Source organism: Euleptes europaea, chromosome 11 (genome assembly GCF_029931775.1).
Source record: "Euleptes europaea isolate rEulEur1 chromosome 11, rEulEur1.hap1, whole genome shotgun sequence".
Classification (NCBI taxonomy): Eukaryota; Metazoa; Chordata; class Lepidosauria; order Squamata; family Sphaerodactylidae; genus Euleptes; species Euleptes europaea.
The window spans coordinates 60,055,425-60,070,089 of record NC_079322.1 but is presented as its reverse complement, the minus strand read 5'-3'; the positions used below and the strand labels follow the sequence as shown (position 1 = coordinate 60,070,089).

The window sequence follows — 14,665 nt, the reverse complement described above, 5'->3', positions numbered from 1 at the left end:
ACCTTGAGACTTAAAAGGCAGGACCAGATACTGTCATGGGGGATCCAGTATAGGCTGGGGCCTGGTGATTTCACATTTTATTGCATTAATAGTCGTACTTTCACACATCACTAAGTGAGAGCCCATGTGGTGTAGTGGTTAGAATGTGGGACTCAAATCTGAAAGGCCCAGGTTCGAATCCCCGTAATGCTGTGGAAGTTTACTGAGCGACCTTGGGCCAGTCACACACATTCAGACTAACCTACTTCACATGGCTGTTGTGAGACAAGTGAAAAACAGGTGAATTATGTAAGTCACTGGAGAGAAAGGCAGGATATAAATGAAGTAAATAAATATACCATGTGGTATCTGTGCGTAATCACAACCAACGTGGCTTTGAAGTGATGGGCTATCTGTGTGTGTGTGTAAAGTGCCGTCAAGTCGCAGCCGACTTATGGCGACCCCTTTTTGATGGTTTTCATGGCAAGAGACTAACAGAGAGGTGGTCTGCCAGTGCCTTCCTCTGCACAGCAACCCTGGACTTCCTTGGTGGTCTCCCATCCAAATACTAACCAGGGCTGACCCTGCTTAGCTTCTGAGATCTGACGAGATCGGGCTAGCCTGGGCCATCCAGGTCAGGGCGATGGGCTATCTATCAGCCTAAAAAAGAAAGCATCACATGCAAATTAACTGCCTCCCATCTCCAATTTATGTGTGCTGTAGATATCACAAGTAGGCACACATGAAAATCTTAGAAAGAGCCATATATTGTCAGCACAGCACACCATTAGCTATCTAGTGCTTGTGGTAACTATGGGGCAATCATTGGCACTAAAAGCTCAACTAAGCGTTACATTTAGTGCATGTTTAATGTTCATATGGAAATATGTTCTGATTTTTAGTCTGGTAGACAGCCCTTCTCTTCAAAGCCACATTGATTGCGATTACACACAGACATCAGGTGGTTCATTTAACTATTGAGAGAGAGTGTGATGTAGTGGTTAAGTATTGGACTAGGATCTGGAAGACCCCGGTTCAAATCCTCACTCTGCCATGAAACCTTCCTGTGTGACCTTGGTCCAGTCACACAATATCAGCCTAACCTATCTTACAGGGTTGTTGTGAGCATAAAATGGAGAAGAGCAGAATGATGTAAGCTGCTTTGAGGTTCCATTGGGAAGAAAGACAGGGCACAAATGTTAATAAATAAAAATTACTTTTTTATCTACAGGGACTCACATCTATAACTACAGACCTATAGCTGCAGGGAGCGTACTGCCCCCATATGCCCCCTACAGCAATAGAACTGTTGTTGTTGTTTTGCCATCAGGTTAACAACTGACTTATGGCGACCCCATAGGGTTTTCAAGGCAAGAAACGTTCAGAGGTGGTTTGCCATTGCCTGCCTCTGCAAACCTATTTTCCTTCTAGTTCTTCAAACTTGGGGTCGGGGAATGTTCTTCAGTTACGGCTGATGTTGATTAGATCTGACTAAAGTTTCCTCCTGAATTGTGACATGTTTCTGTTTTTCCACTCTGTCTCCTGTCTTCGCTAAATTAACCATGTGCCATAAACACTCACATTTAAAATGTGAAAGAAAACAATTCAGACCATCCTGAATAACATGAATGTTTTTTTACTGCTGAGTGTTTGGTGCCATCGTGTGGTCAATTTAAATCTAGACCTCAGCCAGAGTGGTTGTGTGCTAAATTGGGCGTATCACAAAGGCATCCATTCTGTTTAAATCAATGGGATTTATGTATTTATTCAAAAAATTATTTGTTCAAAACATTCAAACCCGATGCAAAGAACACTTTCCTGGGAGGAGGTCCCATTAGGAGTAGGAGCCAGCATGGTGTAGCGGTTCAAGGGTAGGACTAGAATCTGGGAGACTATGGAAGCTTGCTGGGTAAGCTTGGGCCAATCACACCGCCGAAGCTACCTCACAGGGTTGTTGTGAGGATAAAAAAAAGGAGGCGAGGAGAAGCATGTAAGCTGCTCTAGGTCCCCATTGGGAGAAAGGTGGGATATAAATAAAGAATATAAAATAAATAATTCTGAGTTAGACCCATTCTTGCTTCCTTTTTATATATATATATATTTATTTTTATAACAAAATAAAAACAAACAAACACAATAATAATACAAGACATTATTAAAAAAAAGAAAATACAAAAGAGTATCTATGGGCAAAAACGCACGGTCGCTTTATCCTCCTTTAATCCCTGTTTCAGCCAGGATTCAGCCAGGATCGAACACGTGCGTTTCATTTAACGTGCGTTTGCTCCTGGCTAAAACAGGGATTAAAGGAGGATAAAGCGACCGTGCGTTAAGCTTATCAATACATTTACGATTACATAGTATATAAAATTGGAAAAACTAAGAGACCCCTCTGACCCTCCACCACCTTAAAAAAGTGACCCATGACCCGACTTCCGTGTGTGTGTGTGTGTGTGTGTGTGTGTGTGTGTGTGTGTAAAGTGCCTTCAAGTCGCAGCCAACTTATGGCGACCGCTTTTAGGGTTTTCATGGCAAGAGACTAACGGAGAGGGGGTTTGCCAGTGCCTTCCTCTGCACAGCAAGCCTGGTATTCCTTGGTGGTCTCGCATCCAAATACTAACCAGGGCTGACCCTGCTTAGCTTCCGAGATCTGTGTCTAAACAGTTTTAAAAAAATACTGAATATAAAATATAAAACTATTAAATCTAGTTTCTATCACTCGCTAAGGAAAATAGTAAAATCCATTTTCGCCAGACCCGTCCTTGCTCCCGACGCAGCTCGCGTGTCCACAGGGGGGATTCAAACTTTACGCGCGAGTCGCTCCCACTGCGACACAATGGCACCGCCGGGCGGCGGCATTCCAAGGGTCGGGCGCGCCCGTTCCTTCCAACGTGCGCGGAACGCGGGGTGGGGCAGGTCTGGGGGGGACCCGGCCGGGAGAGATGGAGGGGGACCCCCAAGGCGCCTGGAGCGGCCGCGGCCGATGCCAGACGGACTGCGTGGAGCGGCCCCTCTCCCGCACGCTCCGGCGCCTGGGGGGCTTGGTGGGCGCCCACCCCTGGCCCTTCCTGCTGCTGCCCGTGGCCCTCTCGGCCGCGCTGGGCGCCGGCTTCAGGCAGCTGCCCCTCCGCGAGGCGAACGACATCGAGGGGCAGTTCACGCCCCGCGGGGGTCCGGCCAAGGCGGAGCGGCGCCTGGTGCAGGAGCGCTTCTCGACGGACGACGCGCGGCGCTTCTCGGCGCAGCGGCTGACCACCGAGGGCACCTTCGCCTCGTTCGTGGCCGTGGCCCACGAGCCGGCCCGCACGCTCCTCACCCGGGCCGCCTTCGCCGAGCTGCTGGCGCTGGACGCCGCCGTGCGGGCCCTGAGCGCCAGCGGGCACGCCTACGCCGAGGTGTGCGCCCGCAGCGACGGCGCCTGCAGCAGCCCCAACCCGCTGCTGAGCGCCGTCGGGGACGACCCGGCGCGCATCGAGGCGCTGCTGCCCAACCTCACCTTCCCCCTCTGGCAAGGGCGCGTCATCTTGGGGTTCTACCTGGGGGGCGTCTCGGTGGGGCCCCGAGCGGCCGGCGGCCGGAGCCGCCCCGTCCGGGCCGCCAAAGCGCTGCGCTTGTTCTACCACCTGCGGGAAGGCGACCCCGCGCAGCGGGAGGCCAGCCTGAAGTGGCTGCAGGGCTTCCTGCGGAGGATCGGCGGCGTGCTGAGGGAGCTGAACCTGGCTTCCGTGCGGGTAAGCGAGGGATGCCCGGCGGGAAGCTTTGGGATCTGCTAGGACCGGGTTCTTGCCTGCTGCCCATCTGCAGTCCCGGATTTACGTAGAAGCTGAACAGGCTATAGCTTAGGGTCCCGCTCTCTCGGGCCCCCCCAAAACATTTAAAGGAAAACGAAAACTGGATGTACGTTTCCAAAACAGAAGATAAAACAAACAAACAAAATAAAACCTACATATACTTCTTTTTAATTGTAGTTCAGTTCAACAATTACTTTGATAAAATACATATTTTGTTATGTGCAAATGGCTTCAGACACCTATTCGGTCCATAAATTACCATATAGCATATATTCAACACAAAAAACAGCAACAATTTGTTGTTGACAAAGGACAGCTGGGCATATAAAGGGCCCCATTACCTTCAATTAGGGCTGTTGATTCGGTTTGGTTCGAACTGAAAAACAGCCGAATTTCCCCCGATTCGGCAGTTTTTCGGTTCGGATTGAACCAAACTCAAAAAAGGGCAGAAAACGGGGAGTCGAATTCGGCGACTTTGGGGTGTTCCCGAATAAATTTGGCGAATTCGGGCCCTTTAAACAGATCTGCGCCTTCCAGCTGGAAGGCACAGATCTGTTTTCCCTGCGTGCGCATGCCTTCAGGGAGCTTCCCTGGAGACGCGCGGGGTGCCCTTTAAATAGATTTGTGACTCCCGGCCGGGAGGCGCAGATCTGTTTAAAGACCCCCCGCGCGCCTTCAGGGAGCTTCCCTGGAGACGTGCGGGGGGGCTTTAAATAGATCCCCCACACGCACCTTCAGGGAAGTCCCGGGAAGAGGGGCGGGGGGGGGGGGTCTTTAAACCCCTCTGCCCTGCCTGCGCAGACAGCACAGAGGGGCTTGACAACCCACCGCCCCTCTTCCCGAGAGTCCCGGGAAGAGGGGCAGGGGGTCTTTAAACCCCTCTGCGCAGACAGCGCAGAGGGGCTTGACAACCCACCGCCCCTCTTCCCGGGACTCCCGGGAAGAGGGGCGGGGGGGTCTTTAAACCCCTCTGCGCTTCCTGCGCTGACAGCGCAGAGGGGCTTGACAACCCATCCCCCCTCTTCCCGGGAGTCCCGGGAAGAGGGGGGGGGTCTTTAACCCCTCTGCCCCCCGCGCCTTCACAGGCTTCCCTGAAGGCGCGCGGGGGGCCCAGCTGGAAGGCGCAGATCTGTTTAAAGAGCCCCCGCGTGCCTTCGTGGAAGCCCCGTGAAGGCCCGCGGGGGGGGCTCTTTAAAGACCCCCGCCCCCTTCCCGACTCTTTGAAGTTGTGAGCGCCGCGCCCTGCACTTCAAAGACCCAGCCGAATTTTTCCCTGAACTCCGGATCTCCTGCCGAATTTCGGGGATCCGAAGCGGGGGAGTTCGGACTTCGACACAGCCCGAATTTAAAAGGGCCGAATTTTGCCGAAGCTGAACTTTACAAAAAAAATTTTTTAAACAGCTCTACCTTCAATAGCTTAGGGCCTCATCAAACCTAAATCCGGCCCTGCCCATCTACCTGGGCTGGGGATCCCAGGGGCATTGCACGTCCGTATGGTTCAGAAATGTCTGTTGTGGGACGCTTGGCCTACAGGCGGTTTGGATGAGGGGCCAACAAGCTGGAAATCCTGACAAAACAGAGGTGCTGCTGGTGGGGAGAGGGGTCTGACCCAGGAAATGGGTTATCCTCTATTCTTGGGGATCTTCGGGCTGCTCCTGGAGCTCCTGCTATTACAACTGATCTTCAGCAGTTAGAGATCAGTTCGCCTGGAGAAAATGGCCGCTTTGACAACTGGACTGTATGGCATTGAAATCCCGCCCCTCCCTAAGCCCTGCCCTCCTCAGGCTCCGCCCCAAAAACCTCCCACCGATGGCGAAGAGGGACCTGGCAACCCTAATAAACAGGTGGCAGTGGTGGCCAGAATTGCCTTTCACCAGCTTCAGCTGGCAAGCCAGCTGTGGCCCTTAGTGGGCAGAAAAGATCTTGCCACTGTGATGCATGCCCTGTGTTACAGTGTTCTCCACACGGGGCTACCCTTAAAGACTGTCCAGAAGCTACAGTTGGTACAGAAAGCTGCTAATCCAGAGTGTTGACTGGGCTGGGTCATAAGGACCATATCCCTCCAAGTCTTTTTCCGTCTACACTGGCTTCCTCCCGGGCTCAATTCAAGGTGCTGGTATTGACCTTTAAAGCCCTGTACAGCCTGGGACCAACATACCTTAAGGACGCTTATGAATCTACCTGTACGCTGCAGTCATCTTTGAAGGTTGCTCCCGCCACCTGTTTGGTTGCTCCCGCCATCTGAAGCTATCTGAAGCTAGGCAGGTGGCAACCTAAGAAAAGGCTTTTGTGGTTGTGGCACCAAAACTTTGGAACTCCCCAGGGAGATTTATCTGTCTCCCTCTATCAGTGTCTTTCATCTGGCATACCCCCAGTAGTGGTTACAGGATCATGTTCTAGTGTTTAGAAGAAGAAGAGTTGGTTTTTATATGCCAACTTTCTCTACCACGTAAGAAAGAATCAAACCGGCTTACAATCACCTTCCCTTCCCCTCCCCACAACAGAAACGCTGTGAGGTAGGTGGGGCTGAGAGAATGTGACTAGTCCAAGGTCACCCAGCTGGCTTCATGTGTAGGAGTGGGGAAACAAATCCAGTTCACCCGATTAGCCTCTGCCGCTCATGTGGAGGAGTGGGGAATCAAACCTGGTTCAGAGTCCACTGCTCCAAACCACTGCTGTTAACCACTACACCATGCTGGCTCTCAATTAAGTTAATTGAGTTATTTTATAATTTAATAGTATTTTTAATTGTTCAGATGTGTTAATTTTTTTTGTTTGCCACCTTGTGGACACTGATTGGGTGGAAAGGTGGCATAAAAATGTTTATTTGAATAAATAACTATTCCCAGTCCCTGCAACAACATCAGCTGAGTAACCATTTCAGCTCTCCGAATCCATCCTGGAACTCAGTTAGACCCATCAGCCTTCAGAGGCAGAACAATCTAACTCGTCCCCTACCTGTCAGAGATACAAGTTGCTCATAATAAGTTTGACAGAGACAGTTGTCAAAGAGCTGTCAGATCAGGGACATCTAAGCTGATGCAAGAGGCAGAAAGAGCCTTGCAGGTCCCAGAGTGAACTGCAGCAAACCAGATTTAGGCAGTAGGCTGATGCAATACTGTGGGCAGGTCTACAGGTGGCCTAATTGGTATCTGGTGCAGTACTGTATATAAGTCTGTATGATAATTACTGTGTGGGGGAAAATATAGTGGAGTAGGTGTACGTGATGGTTTTTATTTGTGCACTGTACATAATAAACGCGCACTGTTTTCTACAAAGCCAAGGAGTTCTGGTGGTGTGTTCTGGATAACTGCTAATCCACTAGTTCCCCCATCACTACCCTCCTGTGTTCTTAACATGAAATGGTTGGACTATGAGGAAGGCAGTTCCTCCGTTGAAGTTGAAGGCTACCTCTTTGGACCGAGTGTCTCCAAAGTATTGGCTAGTTGCTATCTCTAGGCAAGCTTATTCAACAAGTGGTGGCATTCCTGGATGGAATGGATTTTTCTGGAACCATTTTAGTCGAGATACATCACAGCCTGGTTTTTAGGGAAATGGCCTCTGGCTGCTTTTAGCCTCTTTAGGGGAAAAAGATTGGAAACCCATTTGTGTCTTTTATGCCCAAAGAGGGCAATTTTCAGTTGAGGCAATCGTTTCCCCTTTTCTAGTGTTTCAGCCTTGACTCATCTCTTGCAAAAGGTGCTTTTTAGGACCAAATAAGATATCTGACATTGCAGTCTCTTTACACATGAAGAGAAATAATATTTAACACGGGACCCTCTCTTTTTTTCTCATCTTTGCAGGTGGCCTATTTTTCCTCGGTATCAAGACAGGAAGAATTAGAAAAAAACACCGATCAAGTGGTTCCTTTGTTTATTGTTACATATTTTTTAACAATATGCTTTTCAATCTTATCCTGTTTAAGGTAACATTTTTCCTCCTCAGTTCTTGGGTGGGGGAGGAGAGAGGAAGCAGTGTCGTGTCATTGTGCACTCATCTATTCGGGTTAGTTAAATTAATTTCCAAAAAAGAAAGTCCACAAGTATAGTTCTGTTAATTAGAATCAGTAGTATGCACAATGCACTTTTAACCACATCCCTAAGGTATACAAACTGGCAAATAGTCTCCATTTATTTGTAGAGGAATAATGGGAACTTTCAAGGCATGGGAATTTAATTTAATTGCTTCTTCATTTTTTAAAATGTTATTTGCTTGTCTTTCTCACTGAGCCTCAAGGCAAATTGCAAAATATAAAACAGCAGTCAGACAGTGTAAGACATCGAATGAACTGTGCAACAGACCTAGAATCACAAAACAATGAAAACAAAAATCAGTGTAAGACATGACATACTATAAACAATGCAAAAAATGGATTCCAGAAGTAGAAGACAAAGCAGTCAGATAATACATGCAGTAGTCAGTGGAACATGCAATCCTATAGAAGTGCCCTCCTGAAACATTCCATTGTCCTACAGCCTTGTCTAAAAATGCTCTCCAGAACAATTCTGCATTGACCTCAGTCCTAGCAAAATTCTAGAATGGAAAGAACAACACCCTGGTTTACAATTATGAGCAATCTGCAGATTCACCCATGCTTCTGGAACCATGGAAAGTATAAATTAAGCCAAAGCTTAACTTCAGCACCCTGTAAGCTGTAAACATGTTATATAGTCTCGCATATTATACTATTAGGCTTTACGAACTTACCCTTTGCCTTGGTCTTTCAACTAGACATTGGGCTTGGGGATGTGTTCAGATAGAAATTCAGCTCACGCACTTTCACAGATGTGTGTTGTATGTGCATCTAATAAATTTGTACCTGATACAGTTTGCACCTCTCTCTCTCTCTCTCTCTCTCTCTCTCTCTCTCTCAAGTATTGGGTATAGTTGCAGTTTTGCTTGCAGAAGACTAATAGTGCAATCCAAATACCACTTTTCTGGGAGTAAGCGCCAGTGAGTACATTTGAGTAGGATTCTGAGTACACCTGCTTAGGATGGCACTGTAACACATTTATACTTTTAAAGTCGATAAATATGCCATTGGTACAATTTTATATGATAAATATTATAAGTTATGCATTTTATATTGTTGAAGCAGCAAAATAAGTTTAGGTTCAATAGAAAAGTATCTATATAGTTAATAGTGACATGTGGCCCCATCTACAGGGTCAGACCAACACTAAACAGATTTTCCAGTGGAAGGAGGGATTAAAGCTAAGAGGGGGAAGGAATCCCCCCCCCGCCTGTTACACATATTTCATTTCCCCCCAAAACCTGTTTGTTGTTTGTTTGTTTTTCAAAAAGACCCCTTCCCCCCATGGCTTTAAAAGACCTCTGATTTCATCTCTCTCTTCCTCCTTCAAGAACTCCCTGTGATAACATTGTCACAGTTTTTAGAACTGGGAACTATTTCTAATCCTTGTGGATTCACAAGGATCATTCGCTGGCCATACAAAATTATCAACTTAAACATTAGCTGACCAAGCCCCAAGCAGGCAGCTGCCCCAGATGACCCCCCCTCACGTGAACAAGCAGGCACTCATCCAATCAGTGGCGCACTCGCCCACCTGGTGGCACAGGATGGTCTGTTACGCCATCTGGGCATAGCCATGCAGCCGCACACCAGAGTTGCTCCTGCTCCACATGGTCGGGCCGGATTCTACAGCTGGCTCCTGCTACCTCCGCCTGCAGGGGTGAAATGAGGACACACTGGCTAAGAACTCCCCGCCCCCCCCTCGTGCATTCTGGCCCTGCCCCCTTTAACCCCTCCATTGTCGCCACTTCCACCCCCAGTTCTCTTGTAGTACAGAGGGAATGTTTCTCCACAGCCTGAGTGGGAAAGGGTTAACACAGTTTCTTGGGCGGTCCTAGCAGCTCCATAGTTAATAACTCTTCTGCAAGGGGGAAAAAGGTTCCTTTTCTCGGCACAACAAACTCACATCCGCCTTGAATGGAAGCTATTCCTGTCTGCGGGAGGGGGCGGATCACCAGTCTTAGATCTTTCTGAGCTAGAGATCTGCCAGGACCCAAGAAGGGCCAGACCAAATGATTTTGTGGGCCTTAAATGGCCCCCGGGCCTGACGTTCCCCAATCCTGTTCTACAAAGTTCTTCTTAAATACAACAGCTGTATGCACTACTCTAGTTTTGTTTAGGGAAGCAATGGATCTGTATATGCACCATGAAACTCTTAATCCAATCAGATCGTTTTTACTGTGTTTTGCAGGCTCGACTGTGTACGAACAAAAGTGTGGGTCGCAGCATTTGGAGTGCTGTCATCAGGCTTAGCTGTTATCAGTAGTTTCGGATTATTGCTCTTTTGTGGAGTGCCTTTTGTTATCACAGCGGCAAGTGGACCGTTTCTTACACTTGGTAAGTGAGAGAGGCTTTGGATAGATGCATCTGAACAGGAGGTGGAGAGAATTTATAAACACACACACACACAAATCATACCCTTGTGTATTAAGAAGCAAGGTAAAAATCTAAGATTTTCCTTCAGAACGTCACTCTTCCTCCAAAGCTGAATGTTGCTCATAAATCTGATCTGCATTTTGATTTCTTCCTCTCACCTTGCTTATCAGTAGCCACTGAGAAGACTTCATTTTCTAAGGATACCTTTTGTGAACCTTGATTCTAGTTTTAGTCAGCCAGCGTGGTGTAGTGGTTAAGTGCGGTGGTTTGGGGAGGTGGATTCTTATCTGGAGAACCGGGTTTGATTCCCCACTCCTCCACATGAGCAGCGGAGGCTAATCCGGTGAACCGGTCTGGTTTCCCCACTCCTACACACGAAGCCAGCTGGGTGACCTTGGCCAAGTCACACTCTCTCAGCTCCACCTACCTCACAGGGTGTCTGTTGTGGGGAGGGGAAGGGAAGGTGATTGTAAGCCGGTTTGAGTCTCCCTTAAGTGGTAGAGAAAGTCGGCATATAAAAACCAACTCTTCTTCTTTTTCAGCCCTCTATCATTTTCATTTTCTTCCAGTTGTCCCTCCCCCCACCCAGTCAAATTTGATTCTTTCTTGTTGCACACTACTTCTCAGTCCAAAATGTTGCTTCATATACATCAGGCTACTCTTGGGATCATTTTTGCTTCAGTACACATAAGCCAGTTATAAAGTACACCCAAACTCACTGTGGAATATGCATGTAATTTTCACCACACATACCCTCAAAATACACGGTAACAGATGCAAGATCTGGTTGAGATTGCTGTCTATCTGCATTTTAAAGTAGAATGTGGAGAAAGGTACTTTCATGCACCCTTCGTATAGATGGGGTCATGTGAATTTTGAACTGTGCTAAGTGTGCAAAAGTACAACTAGTAATATCCTTTTTCTTTCTTCAGGGGTTGGTGTTGACGACATGTTCATCATGGTGTCCTGCTGGCAACAGACAAAAGTCAAGCACAGGGTTGAGGACCGGATGGCTAACACCTATGCAGAGGCGGCTGTGTCTATTACCATCACAACTCTTACCGACATTTTAGCCTTCTACATTGGCATTGCGACGTCCTTCCCATCAATTCAGTCATTTTGCATCTACACAGGATCGGCCTTCGCATTCTGCTACTTATACAACTTGACGTTCTTAGGTGCAGTCCTTGCTCTAAATGGTAGAAGAGAAGAAAGCAACAGACATTGGTTCACATTCATGAAAGTGTCAACTGAAACTCAGGAGTCTCGCAGTTCTGCTTACAACTTGTGCTGTGTGGGAGGATCTTATGATGAGTCCACTGGGGCAGAGTTTGAGCATCCTATGAATGAATTCTTTAGAAAGCATTTTGGTCCTTTTCTTATGCATAGCTGGACCAAAGTGGCTGTAGTTGTCCTGTATCTCACATATATATGTAGTAGTATTTATGGGTGCACTCAAGTTAATGAAGGTATAGATCTTCGAAATTTGGTCGATGACTTTTCTTATGTCGTTCAGTATTATGATTTTGAAGAACAGAATTTTAAAGAGTACGGTCCAAGAGTTATGGCTGTTGTTACCGGAAGCATACCATACTGGAATTCAACTGTTCGTGCAGATCTTGAGCACTGCATACAGGTGATGGAAAACTCAACCTACGTGGACAAGAAATTATCAGAGTCATGGCTGAGAATGTATGAAGAGGCTGCTAACAGAATGTCTCTAAACATAGGTGACCGTAGTTCTTTCATTGGTAATTTATCTATCCTGTTCAGAGAACATCCGCAGTCTCGGTGGGATGTTAATTTTACTGATCTGGAAATATCAGCTTCCCGTTTTTTCATACAGACCATCAATATTACTACTTCAGTGGACGAGCGAGATCTTTTGCGTGAACTGAGAGCTCGTGCAGCAGACTGTAATTTACCACTAATAGTTTATCACCCAGCATTTATATTCTATGATCACTTAATTTTAATAGCACAGAACACCATTCAAAATGTTCTGATTGCTACTGGAGCCATGTTACTTATTTCTTTGCTGCTGATTCCCAATCCTTTGTGCTCGTTGTGGGTAACTTTTGCTATCGCCTCCGTTATTACTGGGGTGACTGGCTTCATGGCCTATTGGAATGTCAACCTCGACTCCATATCCATGATCAACCTTATCATGTGCATAGGGTTTTCAGTGGACTGCTCAGCTCATATTTCTTATGCCTTTGTTAACAGCAAGAAACACAACCTGAATGACAAGGCAGTGGACGCTTTATACCGCCTCGGTTACCCCATGGTCCAGGGATCTATTTCCACCATTGTGGGGGTATTGGTGCTCTCCGCGACAGACACCTACATTTTCAGAGCATTTTTTAAGATTATATTTCTGGTTATTTCATTTGGAACCTTTCATGGTCTCTTTTTTATTCCCGTGTTTTTAACCTTTGTCGGCTTTTCCGGGAGAATGTCAACCACACAGCATCGAATCGACTGCCAGTTCAATGATAACTCAGCCAGGATTGAAAGCAATGTTACGCAACTGCCTGTTATAAACACCTAGGCTTTACAGACGTGCTTCTGTATCACATAACAAGCCAACCAGAAGGATTATGTTCAGTGGCTACCTGATGTGCCTTGTGTTGCAATCCTATACATGCTTACCTGAGAGGGTAAGCCCCAGTGGACACATTAGGATTGACTGGCGCTGTGAACATGCGTTGGATTGTGCTTTTAGCCAACTTAATTTATTCTGCAGTGTAGGAAAGTGCTTCCATATACAATATTTATAATTAACTGTTTAAGGTCTGTCAGAAAGCTGCATGTGGCAGCAGTGATCATCAACCAATCACAGCAAAGGACAAAATCTTTCCATGTTATATTTCCCTTGGCTCATCTATATTCAGTTGGAACTAGCTGCTTTAAGGTGGAATGGGGACTTAGCAATGACTTTATTCGATCAAATAAATTATTCTGGTTTTTTTGGTTTTTTTTACAATTAAGGCATTCCCTTCTTATTATTAAGGGAGCCATCCTGAACCCTCCCTCCAATAGGGTTGTCCAACAGCTGGAGAAAACAAAGTGTCCTGTCCCTTCAACAGATACTTAATGGGATGTTATCTCCCAGGTGTTACTTGCCATGAAAAGCTTCCGCTGCCCATTTCCACAGGTTAAGCCTCTATTAAAGAGATAGCTTTCTCTCCTCTCCCCCCGCCCCTTCCAAATGCCTGTTGGCAAACCAACCTTCTGAACAGTTTGGGATTGCAACTAAACCCTATGGTCCAGCATAACGGCTAGATGCACTGGTGTAAGCAGGAGATACTCTGGTAAGATGCGCCAACAAAAACGAGATACTCTGTTTTGGGCACCGCAATTTAAGAAAGATGTAGCCAAGCTGGAACGTGTCCAGAGGAGGGCAACAAAGATGGGTGAGGGGTCCAAGATGGTGAGAGACCAAGTCCTATGAGGAACAGTTGAAGGAGCTGGGTATGTTTAGTCTGAAGAGAAGAATGAGAGGTGATATGATTATCATCTTCAAGTACTTCAAGGGCTGTCACATAGAGGAGGGTGCCGAGTTGTTTTCTGTTGCCCCAGAAGGTCGTGCTAGAACCAACGGGTTGAAATTAAATCAAAAGAGTTTCCATCTAGACATTAGGAAGAATTTTCTAACAGCAGGTTCTCAGTGGAACAGGCTTCCTCGGGAGGTGGTAAGCGCTCCTTCCCTGGAGGTTTTTTAAGAAGAGGTTAGATGGCCATCTGTCAGCAGTGCTGATGCTGTGACCTTAAGCAGATGATGAGAGGGAGGGCATCTTGGCCATCTTCTGGGCATGGAGTAGGGGTCACTGAGGTGTGGGGGGGGGAGGTAGTTGTGAATTTCCTGCATTGTGCAGGGGGTTGGACTAGATGACCCTGGTGGTCCCTTCCAGCTCTATGATTCTACTCTGGCACCAGGCAAACACAGTGGTGTAACACTGAGGCCATGCAGTATCAGGGAGGGGCAGAACGCAGTTGGTGCTCTAAGCCTTCTTAACCTTGGTCACCACCAGTTTCAGGTTAACACTGGTGATAACCCTAGTGGAGGTCTGAATGCTCCCGGCAAACACAGGAAGAATAAAAATGCGGCACCAGGTTCCTGTCATGCACCCACAAGGTTGCCAGCTGCCTGGAGAACACAGTATCTCATCCCTCTCATAGAGGCTTCATAGGATGTTATTTACCATGCAAGCTTCAGCTGCCCATTTCTGCATGTTAAGCCTCTAATCAGCAATGTGGGTTTTCGGAGGAAATTTGAGTTGGAAACTTTCCAGAGCCCTAAATAGTACAATCGGCTTTAACATATTTGTTTGACTCATTTTTTTACTCCCCATCACATATTCTCCCTCGACAGGCACACATATTTTAAATATGCGTTAATACGATAAAATATGTTAAATCCGATTGTACTATTTAGTAAACAGAACTGAAACACAATCCACATCAATTTGATGTGCAGTATAAA

The 14,665-nt window shown here is 47.0% G+C and overlaps 1 protein-coding gene across 1 annotated transcript; it reads left to right on the top strand.

Annotated features, from left to right (window-relative positions):
* The first annotated feature begins 2,921 nt into the window (after nucleotides 1-2,921).
* LOC130484218 (patched domain-containing protein 3-like) lies at nucleotides 2,922-12,730 on the top strand. The gene is made up of 4 exons (XM_056857119.1): nucleotides 2,922-3,710; nucleotides 7,574-7,695; nucleotides 9,995-10,140; nucleotides 11,112-12,730. The coding sequence occupies exons 1-4, from the start codon at nucleotides 2,922-2,924 to the stop codon at nucleotides 12,728-12,730; spliced, it is 2,676 nt and encodes an 891-aa protein (XP_056713097.1).
* Nucleotides 12,731-14,665: the final 1,935 nt, after the last annotated feature.